Here is a 22,804-nt window from a genome sequence, read left to right as displayed (position 1 = left end):
GTGAATCCAGCTGCGGGACTGGTTGAGCAAGGTTAAAAACTTGCCAAGGCAGGGCATGCATTGTCTTTCTGGAAACCCCTTGCCCTGGGTTATCACTGTACATCAGAACAGAGGAAGCCAAGCGTGGAACCTGAGTGATATGCAGAGTTCAGAAGTATGGTAAGAAGCCCTCAATACTCCTCCATCAGTGTCTTCCCAGATATGGGCCTTTTGGCTTTTCAGGACCTTCCTAATGGCTTCTTCTAGGCTGCCAAAATAGCGGGATTTTTTTTTTTTTTTTTTCTTCAGAGACATGATGAGCCTGTAGAAGGCTAACTGGAGTAGTGGTTAATACTAAGTCTGCCTAGTTTTGAACCTTGATTCTGTCATTAACCAACGTTGTAATCTTGGGAAAGTTACTCAATTTGTCATAGCCTCAGTCTGTCAGGATGATAATATTATCTATCTCGAAGGGTTGTTGCGAGGATCAAAAAAGTTGTAAATAATATATGAAGTTCATGGGAAGCAGACTTGGCCCAGTGGATAGGGCATCCGTCTACCACATGGGAGGTCCACGGTTCAAACCCCAGGCCTCCTTGACCTGTGTGGAGCTGGCCCATGTGCAGTGCTGATGCGTGCCAGGAGTGCCCTGCCACGCAGGGGTGTCCTCTGTGTAGGGGACCTCCACGTGCAAGGAGTGTGCCCCATAAGGAATGCCGCCCAGCGCAAAAGAAAGTTCAGCCTGCCCAGGAATGGCACCACACACACGGAGAACTGACGCGGCAAGATGACGCAACAAAAAGAGACACAGATTCCATGCCGCTGACAACAACAGAAGTGGACAAAGAAGAACACACAGCAAATGGACACATAGAACAGACAACTGGGGGGGGGGCGGCGAGAAGGGGAGAGAAATAAATCTTTAAAAAAAAAGATATAAAGTTCAAAAAAGATGTAAACCTTCCCTATATAAAGGGCTTACCTAGGACCTAGAATTAGTACTTTAAAATTATTGTCTTTTTTTATTATTAACTTGCAAGGTCTTGCTGTTATTACCCTTATGATAATTTAATGTTTGTAAGCATTCCAAAGATGTGTCTCCTCAAACTTGCTTATTCAGGGTTTCCACTGGAAACTTTTCCAGTCTACTCATGCCCCTTGGTAAAGACCCAAGCTTACCTGTCTAGAAAACAGCCAAATATATGGTGCATTTTGTGTACTGTTCTCATTGGTGTAGGGACATGGATTTTGTTAAGAATAGACTCTACCAACTGAATGTGGTTCTGACCTCTGATATAATCCTGTCTTCCTCTAGACATGGGAAGCTCCTATAATTTTATTACAGAAAAAAAAATTTTTGAGTGCTTCACTAACTAGCAACTCCAGTTGTTCACATGTGGTTTTTCTCTTTGCAAACTGTAAAGTTCATCCTCACTTATCCTACCACTTAGCAGGCATCTAAGAATTACCTTCTAAGTTTTCTTGGAAATGTAAGCTTTTTAATTTCAGTTTAAGCAAAATATAATCAAGAATGTAAATCTGCTGCTAAAACAAGTATATATGGTGGGGTTTGAAGTTTAGTAGAAATAACCATTCATTTAACCAGTGTTTACCAAGCATCCACTCTCTCAGACCTTGTGTTGTAACGTTGTGCTAGCATAAATCAGACATGGATTCTGCTCTCTTATGATGTATATTAAGAGTGATAAGAAAAGCACACACTTAATATACCATAGGCTAGAAAACAGCAGTAACCATGAGAGCATGAAATAAAATATTATGGAAGTTTAGAGGAGGAAGATATTATTTCTGTGATGATCAGGGGAAGTCATCATGTAGGAAGTAACATTGAAGGTAGGGTAGAGTTTGGATTTGTGAATGTTGGGGTATTACAGATATGGAGGGGGCATGGGGAAGAAGTTATTAAATTGGAGCAAAAGCTTATATGGTGTGGAGGGAAGAAGTATGGAAAGACAGATAGGACACAGGCTGAAAGAGTCTTGAATGCCAGTCTTAGGAATGTGGAACTCTTTGAAGGCACTTGGGAGCCAGTGAAAGTTTTGATCAGGCTGGCCTAAGTGACAGGAAAGCACACTTAGATATGTACTGGGAGAGGTTGATCAGGCAGCTGAAAAGTGTATGGGTTTTAGTAAGAGCACCTGGAAGCAACATGGAGAGCAGTTAGAAAGCTATAGCAGTCGCACCCAGGGAGAAGCTAATATAGGTGTGAACTAAGGTGGCGCAGGAGGAAAGGAGGATAGGGAATGGATGTAGATGAGATTCTACAGTTAAATCAATAGGTCGTCACAATTTATTGGAAGTGAGGAACATGGGAGAAAGAGAAAAAGAAAAAAATGGAACTGATTAAAAATAGAACTGATCAAACCAGATTAACTGAGAGGTCAAAGAAAGAGACAAGGAAGGAGGAGTAAGTTTATATGGGAAGATATGAGCTTGAATTGAAGATAATGAATTTATGGTGCTAAAATTCATGATGTCAGAATTGCAATTCTTGTGGTTGAAAATGGAGAACAGACACTGAGGCAAGCTGGAAGTTGCGACAAAGACTTAGAAATCATCCACATGGGGTGTCGTCGTCCTTGTCAACAGGAGGCTGTGCCATATGGAGCAGACATTGCGGGCTTGGTGGGAATGAGTCATATATGGCTCACAAGTATGTTTACTTGTGTGTTTTTAAAAATTAAGCCAACAATTTAAAATCAGGAGATTGTGCTTAAAATTTCTGACTTCTCTCTTAAAAATCAAAGATCTGGCTAACTCTGAACTAATATTACCATATGGCAGCAATAGCTGGAGCTAAACCCAGGCTAAACCCTTGAGACTAAAGAAGAATTTTCTAATTCACTGTATTCTCCACTGTTCCCCGTCATCTCCTAACCTTTAAGATTAAAAATCAGCTACAAATCTGTAAAGATAGAAAGTAGATTAGTAGTTGCCTAGGCCTGGGGAAGGGAGGATGGGATTTGGGGGCTGACAGCTAAAGGGTACAGGTTTCTTTGGGGCAGGGAAATGATGCAAATGTTCTAAAATTGATTCCAGTGATGGTTGAGCAACTCTGTGAATATACTATATTGAACTGAATATTATAAATGGGTGATGCGTAGGGTATGTGAATCATCTCAACAGAGCTGGTAATGCACATACAAGAAAAGTCAGCTGCTATTTCCCTTGTAGTATTGTTTTTCTTATAGCAGAAAACACTTCTCTGTAAATGTATCTTTATCAAAAAGGGAAAATGACAGGGCTGTGTATTTTAAGAAAAATAGAAGCAAGCACATCTCTTTGTGGTAGTGAAGAAATTCTATGTTAATGTGCAAACACCTGGCCTTTTTATTAATGTGTGTTACCTTTCTAGCCACTGAAGGCATTGAGTATAAATGGAAAAAATCTGGTCATGACAAACTCCCTAAGATCCACCCAGAGCTGAGGAGAACAAAAGTAAAGAAGGTAAACGAGTGAGCAGTGATGTAAAAGGAGCAGCAGAGAAGGCCAGTATCCTAAATGCCATGGAAGGAAAAACTTTATCAATTGCTGACAAGCAGTCAAGGAGAGAAAAGTCAGGAGGTCCCAGGAGACCATCCAGTAAGAGAGCCCAGAGAGATGAAACCAGGGAGAGATGCAGAAGCCAATGACAAGGTGCCCAGTTAGAATGCACTATTCAGGAGTTAGCATTTTATCCTCAGGCACAGAGGAATATTGAAGGATTTTAAGGAGGGGAATAATGTAATCAGATTGGCCCAGTCTAGATTCTTTATTTTCACCTTAATTTGTATATGTTTTGAATTTTGTGCACAAGCTCACCCCAAATTTTATTCCTTCCTACACTAAATTCTTCTTCAATCTGAAATCTCCAGGTTTGTTGATGTCCCAGTTGTTGATTTCTACTTAGTTCATCTCCGTGGCTGCTGGCACCAGGCAGAAAATATGTTTGGTGTTATCTAACCCAGGGGTTCTCAGTCTTGACACTACTGACATTTTGGACCAGATGTTCTTCATTGTGGGGGATTGTCCTGTGTACTGTAGGCTGTTTAGCAGCTTCTACCCACTCAATGCCAGTAGCACCCCGCAGCTAAATATACCAACAAAATCATCTACTGCTGAGAACCACTGCACCACATTGATTGTTAGTTCTAGCACTTGTGTCCAGGAACTTAAGGCCATGTGAAGTTGTTAGCCTACCCTGAAAGAGGTCTAGCCTGGAAAAGAGGACAAATTCCTACTTCACACTAAGGGATAAAAAACAGAAAATACAGTGCGTAGGCAATAAATGATAAATTCAAGGGCTCATTTTGGTTTAGCTAATTCAGTAGTCTTCAACCTCTCTGTACCTTGGTCTCCTCATAGAAAAGAGATGGTATCCTGAGGGTGCCTACTGTGCTCCCCAATGCCTGGATTCCTCCCAGGGCTCAGGGCCAAAGTGGGCAGGATTCGGAGAAGACTTTGGGCATGCTAGTTATGATAGTGAAGTTTCATAAGTGATGGAATGTTCAGGCCTGCCTCTAAGGAGAAAGTACAGAGGAGAGTAGAAGTCTTTTCTCCTGGTGATGTCAGGTGAGATCAGTGAAGCTCTGGAGATGTAAGATACCAGCTGAAGTGCAATTTAGAGTAGCCTAAGGACTCTGATAAAGCTTACTTCCATCCTCCCCCTTTTAGGAAAGTTTTAGAACAGGGGTTCTTAACAAGGGGTCAATGAGCTTGAATTTAAATAGAACAACAACATTATTCTTCTGGGGACATGCTGGTGCAGATGTGATATTTTTATTAAATAATGCACAGTATAGTGTGGACTTACTAAGGAGTCCATGGTTTTCACCTGACTGGCACAGGGGTCTGTGAAACAAAAAAGGTTAAGAACTCCTGTTTTAGAAAGTAAAGGAATGTTTCTCTTGTAATAGTGATATCTAAAACAGTGTAGACATGAGATGGTGAGATCTTCCAGATTTCTCGGTGTGTGTGTGTACATGGGGTGGAGGAACAAAGGATTTCAATATGCACATGCCACTGTTTCTATATTGAAAAGGAAAAGTTACTTAAGGCTCTAAAGAAGTCTTACCATTCTATTCAACTAAGGCTGGTTCATAACCAATTCTTATTCCATGATGTTAAGATTATGCCTTTCAGCCATGGATATGGAGTGGCTTGATTTTCTATTAGCAATAGTTCCAAGCTGCCTTGCAGTGCAATCTCTTGTCAATATATAAGTGGTGGCCACTTTCACGGAGGCTGAAGGAAACTGGTGGTGGTTTTTAATTTTAGTCTCATATTCCTTAATCCCCCTCCTTCTCTAATTTATCAACTCCTGTGATAATGAACTGAGTCCTGAAGTGCTCTCTGAGCAAGTAATAATGACTGGATTCTATGTGAAATGCTATCATAAGAAAAGCCATTCATTAACACAATTTTTCCCTATTTCATTTCAGGCACCTCTGGGTCCAGCTGTGTGACAGCTGCACTAGGAAACACCTGGAGTCACAGTGTGACTACCCGGCTGATTCTCCGGTACCTTGATTCAGAGAGAAAACAGGTGAGTTCTTTGACTGGGAACCTGTCAAGGTCAGATACCTAGGAATCTGAGTGATCATCTTCTGAAAGTGCTGGCCGCATTATCTATTCCAGGGCCAGCACTAGCTGGAGGTTTATAAAGAAACCACTATTGCTTCCTGCCCCCAACAGCCATTACAATATGGTGGAGAAACAAGTCACATACAGGGGTAAGTTATAAAAACAGATCCCAGAGAGTTAGCATTCCCTATAATATTTGCCAGAAACTTATAAGTGACCAAGGTCCACCTTCTAGGGATCTTAAATCCTCCATCTCTAAAGAATGAACAGACATTTCACTTAGATAACATTTGTTGAGGAATAAATAATTTGTGTATGCATTAAATAGCAGTAGTGCTTATTCTTGAGGTTGATGTGCTTTGAAAACCTTAGGCCAGCCAGATCCTGCCAAGTGAATAAACTATTCCTCAGATACCAGGTACTTTTGCATTAACTCTTAAGCCAGTAGCATAAAGTACTTAATAATGCCAGGGAGATCTCCAAAAGGATGATGGCTTTCTCATAGCTCCCTATTTATGGTTTCTATCCTGGCCTCAAGCATGAATTCTCCCCCTTGCAACCCAGAAAGGTTACATTCTACCCCTTTCTTAATCTTCTGTCCTTACTCCAAAGAAAGAGATATTGCCGTCTAACCCCTTTGCTAATATGTTTCAAAATCAGGACATTTATTCTTCTAATATCTAACCTCAACTTTATCCTGCTGTCTGGACCAGATTCCATCATAATCTCTCCTACAAGCAAGAGGATGAATAAAACAGGGTTATAATTGTGATTTGTTGGATGGGGCAGAATTCAGGACTAAGTTTTTCCCACCTGGCTAAATATATAACAAGTGCAGGTCATTTATCAAAGAGGCATGAAATATCATGCTGGTGGGTCCTTTCTGGGGGAGGTGGCAGGAAAGGGGAGTTATTGCCTGCATTACCTGCATTAGATAAATTGGCTCTTCTTCAAGAAGTCAAGAATCATCAAAAAGAAACATGAGCCTTTGCGTGTTACAAATATAACTTTCCAAGTGCCCTTGGTTACAGACCAGAGGATGATTCTTCTTAGTTTGTTTGGAACTGTGTAAATAACATTCCAGCTTGGTGATTGAGTTGGCCATGTTCTGAGAAGATGGAGCTGCTTATTTTCATTTCGAGAAACATTTTTGAGTTTTCAGGCTCTGGCATGTTCATTACCTCAGTGATGCCTTTTCCATGATGATTCACTTGTTCTCAGTTATGAATCCATCCCTTCTCTTTTCAGTGGAACATATCCAAAAATATTCCTGGAGAACCTAATGACCTTTGGTTTATACCCTAGATATTAAGTCATGTTAAATAAATCCTGTTTGCTGCTATTAAGGATAACATTCAAGATTGTCAAGTACTACTACCTAAACTCTATTTAAGGAAGCAAAATTCCTTGTGAATCAATGTTGATTCATTCAATTTCATGTATCCTTAACCCCACTCCTTGAAATCTATAATTTATCTCTATTTTAGATTTTAGATGACATTCTTACTCTAATACACTGATTTTCTGATTCTATTATCTAAGGTGTCATGGATTTAAGGTTCCCAGATTCTAATTTTACTAAGTATGGTTAGAATTTATTAGTAAATAAAGAAACTAGAGACACATTTTTCTTTTTCTTTTGTTTTAGTATATTAGCCAGTCATTCCCATTTCGTCACCCTTTGCTAATAGGACAAATGCTATTATTCTATATCTTCTTTGGTGACTAAAGGGATTTGGTAGCTCTTGGCTCTTAAGGTCAAATGCTGGCCACTGGTCATGAGAAGAATCATGAGCAAGGCATGAATGGGTCACTGATAGTCCATCAACTCATATCCTATTAGTGGTCAGTGGTGTTATCTTAATCTACAAAGGCCAAATTGTTACTATCATTATTACTAAGCAAACAAGGGCAGAGTTAAATGCCTTTGAATCATGTTTTCAAACACTAATTAGAAATTAAAGTAAAATATGACCAGTGTTAAAATGCCCAACCCAAGCAAAAGAACTTACATTTATTCTATAGAAATGTGCATGCCTTTTGGGGCCACTTGTCTAATTTGTGGCCTACTAACTGGGATAAAATCTTATGACCTTATCTTGCCTTAGCAGAGGGTGTGCTTAGTGATTCACTGAGCCTTTCCTGTGGTCTTACTTCATGCCAAAATATAGACGCCATCTGAAGATAAACTTCTCTGGGATATGTGCTAAAGCAATACTTTAGAGTTAGCCTTTAAGATGAGTGCATCAAATAATACTTCTTTTTAACACTACTTAGTAGGAAGACATGCCTGGTTCATTCTAGGCAAACCTCTGGACACCAGCCACTTGGAGAATATACCAAGTGTAGCTTTTTTTTCTTTTTCTTCTTAATCCACTACACCAAGGGATCAAGGTTATGGAATGAGGATTATGTTTTATCCCATTTCTCTGGCATTGAGCTCTACACCAGGACTCTCAAGGGTGAGGCTTAGCCTGAGATCATAGGACTGGAAGGGGGGTCAGGTCAAGCTGAGCATATCCACAAGCCGATTAACCCAGGGATTGAATTGTATAGTCAAGATGGGGTAAGGAGTGCTCCCTGGCTGATTATTTTCTTTACACCCTGGAAACTTGTAAAATTATATAACCAAGAAAGAAATCTCCTTATCTGGGCACAAGCCAAGTTAATTCTTTTGTTTATGCTGCTTCAGTGTTTTCAGAAACCCTCTTAAGAAGCTGGGACACATTTTCTTTTGGACTAATTTAGCTTTTTTCCATTTGACTTTTCTTTCCTTTACCCTTTTCCCACTCTGCTTCAACCCTACCCCACCCTTTTTTGCAACATTTTTAACTTTACCAAAGATATGTCCTTGAAGTAGAATTAAAATAGCCTCTACTAGTTTCGTTTTGTTTAATCACCAAAAATACGCTTTAGCCTGTCATGTGCATTGCAGGGGAGACAAAGAGGTAGAAGACTCAGTTTGTGCCTTTGAGGTCCTTCTAGTTTAAGATAATATATTCACTCATGAATAATCAAAGTGCAAAGCAGGAGCTAAACAACAAACTAATACTGAGTACTACCACAAGGCAGTGCTTGTTTTATCTGATGAGTGGCAAAAATAGTAATTGCTTTGAATCCAAAGGAAGGTAAAATCATCAGAGGCACATTAACTCTTTTTGGGAGTATGTGGGACTTGTGTATCTCTTTAAATCAGTAGTTCTCAAACCTTGCTGCACATTGGACTAAGCACAGGAGCATTTATGAAAGGCCAGTGCAGGTCCCCACTCAAGACCAAGGAAATCAAAATCTTTGTTGATGGGGGCTGGGCATGAGTATTTATTTGACTTTATTTGTAAAGTTCCCCTAATGTGCCCCAAGGTTGAGAACCTCTGCCTTAAACAGTAGATAAAATTAGGTTGCCAGAAAGAATAGGGAGGATGTTGGGGTTGGGTAGTGAACAGCAAAAGAAGAAAAACAGGAGGCTATGTCACATGTTTGGAAGCCACAAATTGACTTTTGCTTTGTAACAGGAGCAGGGGGTTTGTGTACTCATTCATTTGATAAATAAGCATTTGATCATCTACTCTCTGCTAGTTACTATACAAGATGCTAGAAGATCAAAAGGTAAATAAAAGATAGTTGATTCTGTCTAGTTGTTCATAATCTACTTAGGGAAATAGATAAACATATAAACACTATATGTTCTGAGAGTGTCATGACTCAAGTAATCTTAGAGGAGACCATGGTGTAGCTGTCTCTGCCTCTAAGAGAGCAGGAAAGGGTGACAGAGGGCATCATGTTTGAACTTGACCAGCAGTCTTCTAGGAAGAGAATGGCAAAGAGAGGCCACTGTAGGCCTAGAAGAGAATAGTGTGTACAAAGGCATCAAGTGATTATATACGAAGGGAATAGTTCAAGATATTTGGAGTGTAATGTGTGTAGGAGAGAGTGGCATAAAAGGAACTTGGAGAGACGGGTTGGGCAAAGTTGTGAAGGGCCTTAGATGTGAAGGGCCTTAGATGTGAAGGGCCTTAGATGTGAAGGTAGATCAACTGAATGTCATCCCAGGGCAGTGAACTGGACCATGTGCTCTGAATTCTGACCAATCTGGGCTTGAATCTCCACTATACCATTTACTAGCTAAGTGCTTTGCAAATACGATTAAAACCCTTTTGGCCTCAATTTCTTTATCTGTAAAATAGAGTTATTAATACCTACTTCACATGGTTAGTATAATGGTAAATGAGATAATATGTGTAAAGTGCCTTGTCCAATCTCAGTAAGTGCTCAATAAATGTTAGCAGGTCCCGCTGCCAAAATAGTAACAAAGATAACAAAGATAGCTCTATAGCACATGGGCTGTCATGATACCTATCTCATCAGAATGTTGTGAGGATTAATGAACTAAACCTATGCAACCTCTAGTACAAAGTCTGTCTCATTATAGGTGCTCAGTGAAAGGAAGTGTTAATACTGATAAAAGCCCAAGGAGATTTTAAAGCTGGGAAGTAGTATGATCAGATAACATTGGCAGAGCAGTGGACAATAATGCTGGATGGTGAGGGACAATTCAGGCAAACCTGGGTTGGGTGTGAGCACCCTGTGCAAGACAGTTGGCCTTTCCCCCAGACGTGAAGGAGGGCCCTTGAGCAAAGGATGCTTCTGTGAGGTAGCAGCATGCAGAGTGGATTGACAGAGGCCTTCATGTGGGAAAAATCTCACAGTAACTAGGCATGTTGTAAGGACAGGCTAGAAGAGAGAGTGAGAGTGGATATGCTTGAAAGAACGATGAAAAAACGTGATGAAACATTCCTACTATTTCTCATCAAATCCTTACAAAGTCTGTTTCTACCACATATGGGATTATATATATTTTTAAGTGCCCTAGAAGGAGTAATAAAGTAAATTGATCCTGACTAAGCTTCACACCCCCTTTATGAAATAAATGTTATGGCTCTCTTATTTCAATAAATTGGAAAGAGGCAACATTCTCATATAGGAAGTTTATTTATTATGGACTTTATCATAATATTTTCCTCTTCTTTTTAGAAGGCACCCTGAAGTTATAGAGCACTTGAGGGAAGAGTCTAAACTACCCAATAAAAACTCCTGACCCTCACTTGAATCCTTAGGCTTTTCTCAAGATCCCAGGCTGTTTTGCATCTTGGAAGTCTCCAGTGCTTCCTTTCTGGTGATATAATTCTTTTCTCCTTGTCCATTTTGCATTTTGAAATACCCAAGCACCATCACTGCGAAGACTTCCCTGACACTCCATCCTTACCCTAGACATAAGCAACCCCTCCTCCCTCGGGCCCACAGGTACACCTAGCATTTGTCTCTGCTTACACTCATGAGCCCCAGATTATGAATTCCTTGAAGGCTGTGACTAAATCTTATTTTTTATGTATCCTCAGAGGCTTGGACTGTTCTTTACTCTTAGATATTCAAAACATTTATGTCAAGAAAAAGAGTGAGGGGGAAAAAGAGAAATTACATGTATTTATACTTGAATCCAGTCTTAAGAAAGAAGGATATACTGCTTATTTAGAATCACTCTTCCCCATGGAAATTGAATTTTGCAGTTTAATACTTCCTTTAAAAGATTAATAATTGTTAGTTTAAAAGGTTAACATTAAACCTTGACAATTTATAAGCACACACTTATATAGAAATACTACAAGAATACAGAATATAGGAATGTCTTTTTGTAGAGCCAGCCTATTGGGAGATATGGGAAGGTGGAGTAAGGCTTCCCTTGAAATCCTAATTGGAATTCTATGTAACAAGCCAAGGCCTTAAACACAGATGCTGGCAGTGTGCAGGGAGTGATTCTGCAACTGCTTTCAGGAAACAAGCAGAAATGGGGACTTTGGCTGAGAGTTAGGGAAAGAAGCCTCTGTTGCCATTGCCCACAAACTTGTTTTTTGTTTCGTTTTGTTTTGTTTTTGTCTTTTTCTGGCTTCTACCTTAGGGAAGCAAGACAAACATTGTGGGAAAGAGCTGTTCAAAGATACATGTGACTACATTCATAACAAATGTCTACTGCAGAGGCATGGTATTAACTGGTCTCTTGTACCAACTCAGGGTACAATGACACAGGACCTGGTTTCACATCTCCTGGCCAGAAGGCCAGCATCCCCTATAGGCACAGAGAGGATCAAGCATCCCCAGGCAATTGGCTTCCAGGCAATTAGACCTTGAGGAAAAATGATCTCTGAAAATATGAGATAAATTTATTCATACTGAGGTGTCAACAGCCAGTAATGCTTAGATGCTACTTTCCCAGGAATACTGCATTTTAATAGAAAACAGTGCTTTAAATAAAAGGAATAACTTACTAATTGGCTAATTTTTGGTATTAGGCAGTTAGTGGGACAAATGTTTTCTAGTTGTCCTCTTCCGCAACTCTTAAGTTTTCTTCACTGTGCTTGGAAAGGCTTAATGGAAGACTGAATAACTAAAGAAAAGATAAATCATTCCCCCTAAATAAGGGTAGATTTAGGGCAGAATGTTAGGCATAAAATGATATTTGCCCAAAGAAAGACATTGGATATGATCTTTCACCTGATGTAAGTCATAATTTTATGTCTTTCCATTCCCAGATTCCTCCAAAGAGGAATTCAGGCTTAGATGTCCCAATTCAAAACTGAATCTCTTTTAAAATGGTTCCAGATCATTGTTTTTATTTTCTACACCAACAACTTATTTGCCATTTTTAGACAGGGAGACTTTTTTTTACTAGATCCAGCCAAAGAAGACATTTGGCTGTGCTGTAGGGATGGGAGAAATTTCTTTTTAAGTACAAATATCTGCAGAAATAGCAAAGAGAGGATGGAATCCCAGCCAAGTACATTGCCTTGGCTTTAAATGTTCCTTCCCTTTCATACTTGCTCAAGTAAGAAATCTAACTCCCTGCCCACACTCTTCCATCAGAAGCACTTTAACTGGAAGCAAGCAGATTGGAAAGATGAATAAAAGAGGAACCCAGAATGGTGAATTTAAAATGATTCTTTTTTTAAGTCACCCGGCAAATGTATGAAGATCTGAGGAAATCCTATCCCAAAATATGCAGCAACAGCAATGAATACAGTGAGCCAGGACTCACAGAGCAAAAGATCAGCTACATCAGAGAAAGAAAACATAGACACCCAAGCGACACTTCTGTTTCTATCTCCATGTATGATATAAGAATATTAGAATCTTCCTCACTACCTGCAAACAAACTTCATGGTACATAGATGTACCCAAGAAATCGCTATTTCTGAATGGGCTCAAGTAGAAAGGACTTTCCACTGGAAATTGCCAATTAAAAGCACAACAGGGGAGCAGGCTCAAGCAGTTGGGCCCCTGCCTCCCACATGGGAGGTCCCAGGTTTGGTTCCCACTGCCTCCTTCAAAACAAAATAAAACAAAAAAAGAAGTTGATATGGCTGAAGTGGTTGAGCACCAGCTTCCCATATATGAGGTCCAGGGTTCAATCCCTAGCCCCAGTACCTCAAAAAAACTAAAAACACCTACATCAGTACAATTGGTACCTTGCTTTTGATGGAAGTTCTCTTTTCAGATGCTTTTGCTGTGATAGACCATGTACCTTTGCTAAAGGAGTGAGTCAGTTTCTCCTAGGAGATCTTGAACCACGTGGGACCAGTAAAAGATCAAATTAAAAAGAGATCAAATCAAAATAAATCAAAACATGGGAAACGGACTTTGGCCCAGTGGTTAGGGCGTCAGTCTACCACATGGGAGGCCCGCGGTTCAAGCCCCGGGCCTCCTTGACCCGTGTGGAGCTGGCCCATGCGCAGTGCTGATGCGTGCAAGGAGTGCCGTGCCACACAGGGGTGTCCCCCGCGTAGGGGAGCCCCACGCGCAAGGAGTGCACCCATAAGGAGAGCCGCCCAGCTGCGAAGGAGGGAGCAGCCTGCCCAGGAATGGCGCCGCCCACACTTCCCGTGCCGCTGACGACAACAGAAGCGGACAAAGAAACAAGACGCAGCAAAAAAAAAAAAGACACAGAAAACAGACAACCGGGGGAGGGGAGGGGAATTAAATAAATAAAAATAAATCTTAAAAAAAAAAAAATAAATAAATCAAAACAAGAGGAGGGTGACCCACCATAGGGTTTCAACTTCATTTTTTATCAAACAGAGTTATCAAATAGAGTTATCAAATTGTGACCCTCATCTCATAAAGGAAAAGATACTTTAAAACCAAAAAGTTGGAATAACAGCTGTTAGTACTTGTCCTTATTTCTCTTTTTGAAGATCATGATCTCTGGCCATTGGGGGCCACACGACTGATCCACCCACAGAACATTTAGGTAATTTCCCCTTTAATGAACCACTGGCTTCACCAGTATTTTATCATATCTCTCGCTGGCTTCCACCTCTGACTAGTTCTATTTCTACACACACTTTTTTTTTTCTCTCTCTCTTCTCCACCCCTCCCCCCCAGTTGTCTGCTCTCTGTGTCTATTCTCTGTGTGTTCTTCTGTGACCGCTTCTATCCTTATCAGCGGCACCAGGAATCTGTGTTTTCTTTTTGTTGCATCATCTTGTTGTGCCAGCGCTCTGTGTGTGTGGTGCCATTCTTGGGCAGGCTGCACTTTCTTTTGCACTGGGCGGCTCTCCTTATGGGGTGCACTCCTTGCGCATGGGGCTCCCCTACGTGGGGGACACCCCTGCATGGCAGAGCACTCCTTTTGCGAGCACCAGCACTGTGCATGGGCCCGCTCCACACAGGTCAAGGAGGCCCGGGGTTTGAACCACGGACTTCCCATGTGGTAGGCAAACGCCCTATCCATTGGGCCAAGTCTACTTCCCTCTATACATACTTTTTGCAGTGACTGTCTTAGCTCTAACTTCTAAATAAGCCAGGCCAAATACCTGGACAAGAGATTTCTAGATAAATCTCTTAAATATTGCAGGAAGTAGAAGAGACACAGACCTTCCAAACCAAACTGAAGACCCTGATGTCAGGCTAGGGAAGAAAAGTGTTTTTTTTTTTTCAGTTGTGATAGCATAAGAGACGAATGTGAGATCTCTCATATAGGGCAGTAACCGGAGAGTCAAGGACATTGACATTTATTTGGCTCATTTAAGAATCATCGTTGGACAGGATGTTGTAATTTTAGCTTTCATTCATTAGCTGTGAGTGAGAAGAAAATAGGAAACATCCTTGGTTAAGGAAAGCATAAGGCAAAGGAGAGAAGGGTTCAATATCTGCATAAACCATGAACCAACTTACCAGTGAATCAGCACTTTTGCTTGAACAAAAGCATTTAGCATATGACAGTATCACATCTGAAATGCACTCTATTTTTAAAGATTTATTTTATTTATTCCCTCCCCATTGTTTGCTTTCACTGTCTGCTCTCTGTGTTTACATTTGCTGTATGCTCTCTGTGTCTGCTTAACTTCTCTTTAGGAGGCACTGTGAACCAAACCTCAGACCTTCAATGTGAGACCAAGGTGCTCAATCGTTTGAACCACCTCCACTCCCTGCTTTATTGTTTCTCTCATTGTGTTTCCTCTTTGTGTCTCCTTTGTTGCATCATCATGTTGTGTCAGCTTGCCATGCCAGCCCATTGTGCCAGCTTGCTGTCTTGCTGGTCTTCTCAAAGAGGCACCAGAACCAAACCAGGCCTCCCATGTGGTAGGCAGGAGCTTAATCACTTAAGGCACATCCGCTTCCCAAGATGCATTCTAGAGATCATCTTAACCAGTGATTCTCAACTACAGTGATCTCAAGAATCAGTCAGAGACACAACCAATCCAAGGTCCACAGAGAAAATGTGGCATTGGTGTGGGAAGGGTGGCCATGGTGGCTGCTGGGTGCGGGGAATGGGAGGAAGAGATGAGATGGGGAGGCGTTTTCGGGACTTGGAGTTGTCCTGGGTGGTGCTTCACGGACAATTACGGGACATTGTAGATCCCCCCAGGGCCCACTGGATGGAAGGTGGGAGAGTGTGGGCTATGATGTGGACCATTGACTATGGGGTGCAGCAATGCCCAGAGATGTACTTACCAGGTGCAATGGATGTGTTGTGATGATGGGAGAGAGTGTTGCTGTGGGGGCGGTGGGGTTGAATGGGACTTCATATTTTTTGAATGTAATATATTTTTTTTAATGAATAAAAAAATTTTTTTAAAAATTAAAAAAAAGAATCAGTCAGAGGGAAGCGGATTTGGCCCAATGGATAGGGCATCCACCAACACATGGGAGGTCCAAGGTTCAAACCCAGGGCCTCCTTGACCCGTGTGGAGCTGGCCCATGCTCAGTGCTGATGCACGCAAGGAGTGCCATGCCACACAGGGGTGTCCCCTGCATACGAGAGCCCCACGCACAAGGAGTGCACCCCTTTACAAGAGCCACCCAGCACGAAAAAAAGTGCAGCCTGCCTAGGAATGGTGCCACACACACGGAGAGCTGACGCAGCAAGATGACACAACAAAACGAGGCACTGATTCCGGGTGCCGCTGACAAAAATAAAAGTGGACACAGAAAAACACACAGCAAATGGACACAGAAAGCAGACAATGGGGTGGGGGTAGGGGGACGGGGGGGGGGGGCAGGGAAAGGGAGAGAAATAAATAAAAAATAAATCTTAAAAAAAAAAAAGAATCAGTCAGAGAAGTTTGGGTCAGGCCTAGGATCTGCAAGTTTTAGGGAACACTTTCAGTGCTTCTCAGGTGGGCAATCCTCATATTCACATTCTATCCTAAATCCTTCATTTTACAGATGGGGTTAAGGAATTGAAGTTACGTGACTTAGAGTCACACAACTAGTAACTCGCAGAAATGGAACTGGAACTCAATCCTCCCATTTCCTACCTGTTGCTATTTTCGTATCCCTTTGCTGATTTTTTTATGTAGGAAAACTGGGAGAAAATGTCCCAAACCCAATCAAATAACCGGGTTTGCTGGTGATGTGATATTTATACCCTGTGACTTTCAGTGAGTCATAGAAACGTTCTATAGAGGGGAAGCAGACTTGGCCCAATGGATAGGCGTCCGCGTACCACATGGGAGGTCTGCAGTTCAAACCCCGGGCCTCCTTGACCCATGTGCAGCTGGCTCATGCGTAGTGCTGATGCGCGCAAGGAGTGCCACCATGCAGGGGTGTCTCCTGCATAGGGGAGCCCTATGCGCAAGGAGTGCACCCCGTAAGAAGAGCCACCCAGCACAAAACAAAGTGCAGCCTGCCCAGGAATGGCGCCACACACACAGACAGCTGACACAACAAGATGACGCAACAAAAAGAAACACAGATTCCTGGTGCCGCTGATAAGGATAGAAGCGGTCACAGAAGAACACACAGCAAATGGACACAGAAGCGGGGGGGACGGGGAGAGAAATAAATAAAAAATAGAACTTTAAAAAAAAAAGGTTCTATAGAATGCTTCAGAAAAATATTAAAAAGTAACACCATCTCTTTACCTCCCACCCCATCCCCCATTGCAGTGAGTTACAAGATAAAAGGCAACATTTAAAATTTGTGGCCCAGATGTGTGAGTAAGTGGGCTTTCTGCAACTTGAACTTCACATTGCACATGGACTTCCCAGGCATCTGACTTTCCTTACAGACAACATCCTGCAAACAAGGATGGCTACCCTGCCTGTGTCCTGCAAATCAACTGGTCATTTATGGTCATAAGGGTCTCCCTTAAATCCTCAGCTTCCTATTTCCTGTATTCATAGGCTAAAGGTGTGGGATGACTGGGGAGAACTGGAGTTTTCTCGTTTTTTGTTTGTATGGTCTTGGAGGCATGGGAGAAGCTTTGTGTTTATCACACTTAGGTCTCTCAGTCTAATTTTGAAAACCCAAAGCAGAGCAGAGGAACAAAGAGTGGCAAGAGGCAGTCTATGTGGGGACCAAAATCTTTCCATCTCACCTCTCAAGGCCCCACAGTTTGGGAGTGAGGAGCATCTTAACATGGTTCCGGTGCATCAGGCAGTATTAGTTTAAAAGTCTCTTTATATTCTAGGAACGAAAGAAAGTTAGCTTTTATTGAGTACTTACAAAGTTGCAGGCATAGTGTTCAGCCCTTTTACACGCTTTTATTTCCATTAATCCCCATAACAATCTTTCAGAGTAGATATTATCATCTCCATTTTGCTATTAGGAAAGCTGGGCTAAGACGACAACTTGTATTTAGCTGTAGTATCAAGATTTGAAACCAAGTTTTGTAACTACCAGCCTAAGTCCTTTTTGCAATATCACATTCTATGAGATGTAAATAGTTTTTATTTAGGAATAAAATGAGTTGCTGAAATGTGAAGCTCTGACTCAGAGATGATTCTTTTGGCTTTTATAGTGAAAGGTCCTTCTAATCTCTTTCTCTGCCTTTTCCCCAAGGACAACTAGAATGTCATTTAGCTTACCTCCAAGGTTTACTGAATTACATATTAGAAGAGCACCTCCTGCTGGAGCAGGGGCTTTAAAGGGGAGAGACAATCTGTTCCTTGATCTTGGCCCTTTTTCTTTGCATTGTTTGACATAGAAATGCTCTTGGCATATAACTGTGATTCAGAAATACTCTTTTCCCTGTCTGTGTATGATCTGAAGGCCAAAGCAGGTCCTGCTTGGAAAATTCGTCAGCTGGTTGCTGTTGTTGGGAAGGGAGCATCTCGTGTGAGGTGGTGTCCCGCCTGCGCCTGTGGCTTCCCTCCTGGCTGGACACTGTGGCTGTGGGGATCGCAGCACCATACCTGCTTGGTTTGCATTTTCCTTGATTGAGCTCATTGACTGGGGCAGTGAGTGGGGTGGAGTGGGGTGGGGAGGCTCCAGGCCCTTCCAAAACCTTAATAGCTTATAAAATTAGGAGCAAGGGGCTGGGAGACAGACAGTATTTACATGATGAAGGTGTGAGCGAAAGTGAATCAGGTATGTTTCTAGCATTCGGTTTGAATTTATGTAAGTCTGATTACATTACCATAACATTTTATGATATGCTACACATTATCCAATGCATGATTGGTTGTCAAAGCCAATATAAGTCAGTGAGCTTTCCTGATTTCTGTTGCTCTAAACAATTTGGAGTTTTCAGTTACCATAGAGTTGACATACTCCTTCCTTCCTTCAACCTTCCTCTTATCCTGTTACCTCTCTCTCTTCCCCCAACCTTCCCTAAATTTTTAGATCAGTCAGTGGTCCCTGGAAACTGCCTTAGGGTTCAAATGCTTGAAGCAGAGATTTTTTTCACAAGGGGTCTCTTTATAGAAGTTTCCCTTCTTTGCTGGCAGAACCGAAGAATTCTGGGACAAAGAGCACATGTACTTGAATCTTGGACCCTTGTTTTATTGTTACCAAAGGAAACTATGATTTCAAGAACAACTTTGGGTAGCCAAACTACAGTGGCTACACCTCAATGCCTACTTACTGAATCCTTGACTCAGAATTGGCAATAAGAGATTGAGCTGGGTTATGATCCATGACTCTCTAAGTAATGGGATTCTCTAAGTGGCAAACCTCCAGGAAAAGTTACAACTTTACAAGCCTTGGAAAGGCAGAGCTGGGATTAGAATTGAGGCCCCTGGTATATCTGGAGGGACAGAAAATAAATCACCCAAAGCCTCCACAGCCCTGCCTTTCTGGTTGCTTTGCTCTGTCTACCCCAACCATTTATTGAGAGTTTCCTTTATGCCAATTACTCTGCTCAGTGCTTTGTGGGCATTTTTTTCTTCAAGCCTCAAAACAATCCCTTGAGATAGGTCTACTAGGCATACTTTATAAAGGAATACCTTGAGGCTTAAGGAGCTTTAAATAATTGCTCTAAATCACATGGCTTCTAAGTGGAAAAGCCAGAATTCCCCCTCTCCCTTGCCCTCTTCATTTCCCCAACCCTCTCTCCCCCATATATGCAATCCTTCCCCTGTATCTCTGGGTTCTTAAACATTATCTTGGGAAACGGACTTTGGCCCAGTGGTTAGGGCCTCCGTCTACCATATGGGAGGTCCGCGGTTCAAACCCCGGGCCTCCTTGACCCGTGTGGAGCTGGCCATGCGCAGCGCTGATGCGCGCAAGGAGTGCCGTGCCACGCAAGGGTGTCCCCCGCGTAGGGGAGCCCCACGCGCAAGGAGTGCGCCCGTGAGGAAAGCCGCCCAGCGCGAAAGGAAAGAGCAGCCTGCCCAGGAATGGCGCCGCCCACACTTCCCGTGCAGCTGACGACAACAGAAGCGGACAAAGCAACAAGACGCAGCAAATAGACACCAAGAACAGACAACCAGGGGAGGGGGGGGAATTAAATAAATAAATAAATAAATCTTTAAAAAAAAAAAAACACATTATCTTATACTACTTTTTGTGTTAATATAAAATTATTCATTCACACAGCTTGGAATTAATTGCAGGAAATTTCTCTATTCAACCGCTGTAGTGTGCCCACCTTCAATGGTTGTGCTAAATGGAATTCTCCCCTCAAAAAGTGAAATGATCTATTGCTTTGAGAAAGCCTTTTCTCAAGTCTTTTCTATCTGTTTGTTAAATAACCATTATTTATTTCCCATAACTATTGTGGCTCTGTATGGCAACAGAACACTCTTGAGAAAGAATGAACCTCAAGGACATGGCCCTCTGAATCTCTGCATTCAGCGAGGAGAAAACCAGACCCTTCCTCTCTTGACTCCCAAGTTCTGGCCTTGTTCTAGGTTCAGCTTCAATGTTCTTCCATTTATTTTCAAAGAAGGAGGAGAGAGTCTTTATGTGGTCTTGCCCACAGTTAGGATATACCTGGACCCACCAATCCGTGATCTCTTCCAATGACAACCTGCAGGGCATGAAAGGTACAGTGGTGAACACAGTAGATACATCACTTCCCTCATGAATGACACATAATAACATATATATGATATCCCTTTACCCTTGCCTTGCAAACTCACTCTCCCAACATAGTAATCAGTCTCATGGGTTACCTTTTAAATCCTTTCTGAGTTGTCTGTTTTCTGAAATTATTATCCTGGCACCCTTTAAAAATTAGATCAATGTCTAGTGAAATTGGAAATACTCTCCTGCAGTTCTATATTTTCTTACTGGAGCAGCTTTAAAGCACACAGTTTCAGTCATACTTGTACCAAGTTGTTCTCTTCTTTGTAGTATTCTGTACATTGTTTTCTCCAGGAATACTACCCTATTCTGACTTTTAATTTACTCAAGTCTACCAAGGCAATATACCAGAAATGGGTTGGCTTTATACCAGAAATGGGAATTTATTAACTTACAAGTTTATAGTTCTGAGGCCATGGAAGTGTCCAAATCAAGGCATCATCAGGAGTTGCTTTCTTCCCAGCCTGCAGCTGTAGATAAGAAGGCATATGGTAGCATCTGCTGGTCTCTGCCTTCTCCTCCAGGCTCCACTGGTTTCAGCTTCTGGCTGCTCCTTCTGTGCCTTTCTCTTTCCCAGGTTCCATTGATTTCAGCTTCCTGCTCTCATGGCTTTCTCTCTCAACCTCTGTAGGTTCCTCTCTGAGCTCCTGGGTCTTTTCTCTTCGCTCTGTCTCTCCATATCCATACCATTTATAAAGGACTCCAGTAAGAGGATCAAGCTCCACCCTGGATTATGCCTTGCTGAAGTAATCTAATCAAAGGCCCTTAACCGAAGTAATTTAATCAAAAGGTCCCACCTACTACAGGTTCACACCTATAGGAATAGATTAACTCTAAGGACATTATCTTCTGGTGTCCACCCAGCCTCAATATGTCACTCTGACCTATATTGGAATATTGGGCTCTTCTTTGTGACTGATCTCCATTTCCTACTTGTAACTCCATGCTGGCTCTGGCCTTGCATTCCCTCTCCCCCGTCATCTCACTTAGACCTTGTTCTGAGATCCTTGTAATGGCTCTGCTAAGGGTCTGTCCAGCATTTGATCCCATTGGACTGAGAAAACCAGTCCTCCTCAGGGACTTACCTATAATCTCAGTTTGACTTAAACAGCAGGAATTTCTACCAAAGGCTTCATTTATTTCTAGGAACCCCCTGCCTAAGAATGCTTACTACATGTTATGGTGTCCAAAGGCCAAGTATTTTCAAAGAAAACCCACTGAGATATGTTGGATGAGCAACTGCCATAGTATCTGTGAAGTTTTGGACATTTTATTTCATCTGCTAAAAATCTAATACTTTCTTCAATTAAGTTAAGGTATATGTTACAGCTTAAAATCTTTAACAATAAATATTCTAGAGACTGTAATTGTAATAATAGTCCTTTGTGTGTTCTCTAATCATAGACATAGATTATCTCATAACTCTTTTATTTTTATCTAGACAAGATCATTTAAGTATTCTTTTTCTTGGGCACCTTAACTTCCCCCTGTCTTTCCCTTTTGGTCTTCCAAATCTTTTCTAGATAAATAATTTCTTGTCAAATACTAAGCATATAAAGTCATATAGTCCATATTCCTACCCTGAAGAACTATACCATCTAGTAGAAGGAGAAGGACATGTAAATAAATACAAGAAGGTATTGAGGGACTGTGACAGCATACAGTATGGGCATCAATATTGGAATGGTCCAAACTCTCAGCAGGGAAGGGATGGTCATGAAATCAGAGGAAGGTATAATGTTTGAGACAAGTCACAAAAATTATCAGTAGATACCCTAGGTAAATGGAGTAGGAGGCCGAGGAAGCTATATGAACAAAGACCTTTGAGGTGTGAACTACAAATGCCTCTTCTTTAGTGCTATAGGGAAGGATATGGTGTGGGGGTGGAAGGGTGGGAGCTAGAGCCATAGTTAAAGATAAAGCAAAGAAAGGAAGGGCAAAACAGACTGATCCTGAAGGTTCTCAGAAGTCCTACTGAAAGAGTCCTAAGTAAGGCTGTGATATCAGATTGGTATTTTATAAGTTTCCCTTAGACAAGAGTTTGCTACATGGGTTTGGAAGGAATTAAAACAGGATACAAAGAAATGAAGTTTTGAACTGAAGCAGTGGCCATTAAGATGGAGAAGGAAACGATGTGAGATGGTAAGGAGGCAGAATCAAGATTATTTAAGCACAGAGAGAGAAGATTTGTAAATGTGTGGGAAGGATGGGTTATATCTAATGTAAGTAAATAAGTGGATGACCACTCACCAAAATAGTACAGGAGAATGGCCCTGGGAAAGACAATAACTGGACCTGCTTGGGACATGCTTTGTTCTAAGCTGCCTTCCACTCATCCATCTAGATCTCAATGATAACCATCAGAAATTAGCTTGGAAACCAGAAAGCAGTTCTTGTAATTATAGAGAAATATTTTTTAATTTAATTTTTTAAAAACTGC

General features: G+C 41.6%; 1 protein-coding gene across 1 annotated transcript in view; it reads left to right on the top strand.

The window, feature by feature from the left end:
- The window catches only part of RAD51B (RAD51 paralog B), a 744,701-nt gene that overhangs the window by 667,036 nt on the left and 54,861 nt on the right, over nt 1-22,804 (top strand). The window contains exon 9 of the mRNA XM_004477314.4: nt 5,421-5,524. Coding sequence (XP_004477371.1) covers nt 5,421-5,524 — 104 coding nt within the window. The remainder of the gene's footprint in view (nt 1-5,420; nt 5,525-22,804) is intronic.

The sequence above is a fragment of the Dasypus novemcinctus genome, chromosome 3, assembly GCF_030445035.2.
Source record: "Dasypus novemcinctus isolate mDasNov1 chromosome 3, mDasNov1.1.hap2, whole genome shotgun sequence".
Lineage (NCBI taxonomy): Eukaryota > Metazoa > Chordata > Mammalia > Cingulata > Dasypodidae > Dasypus > Dasypus novemcinctus.
This window is presented reverse-complemented; position numbering and strand designations above follow the sequence as displayed.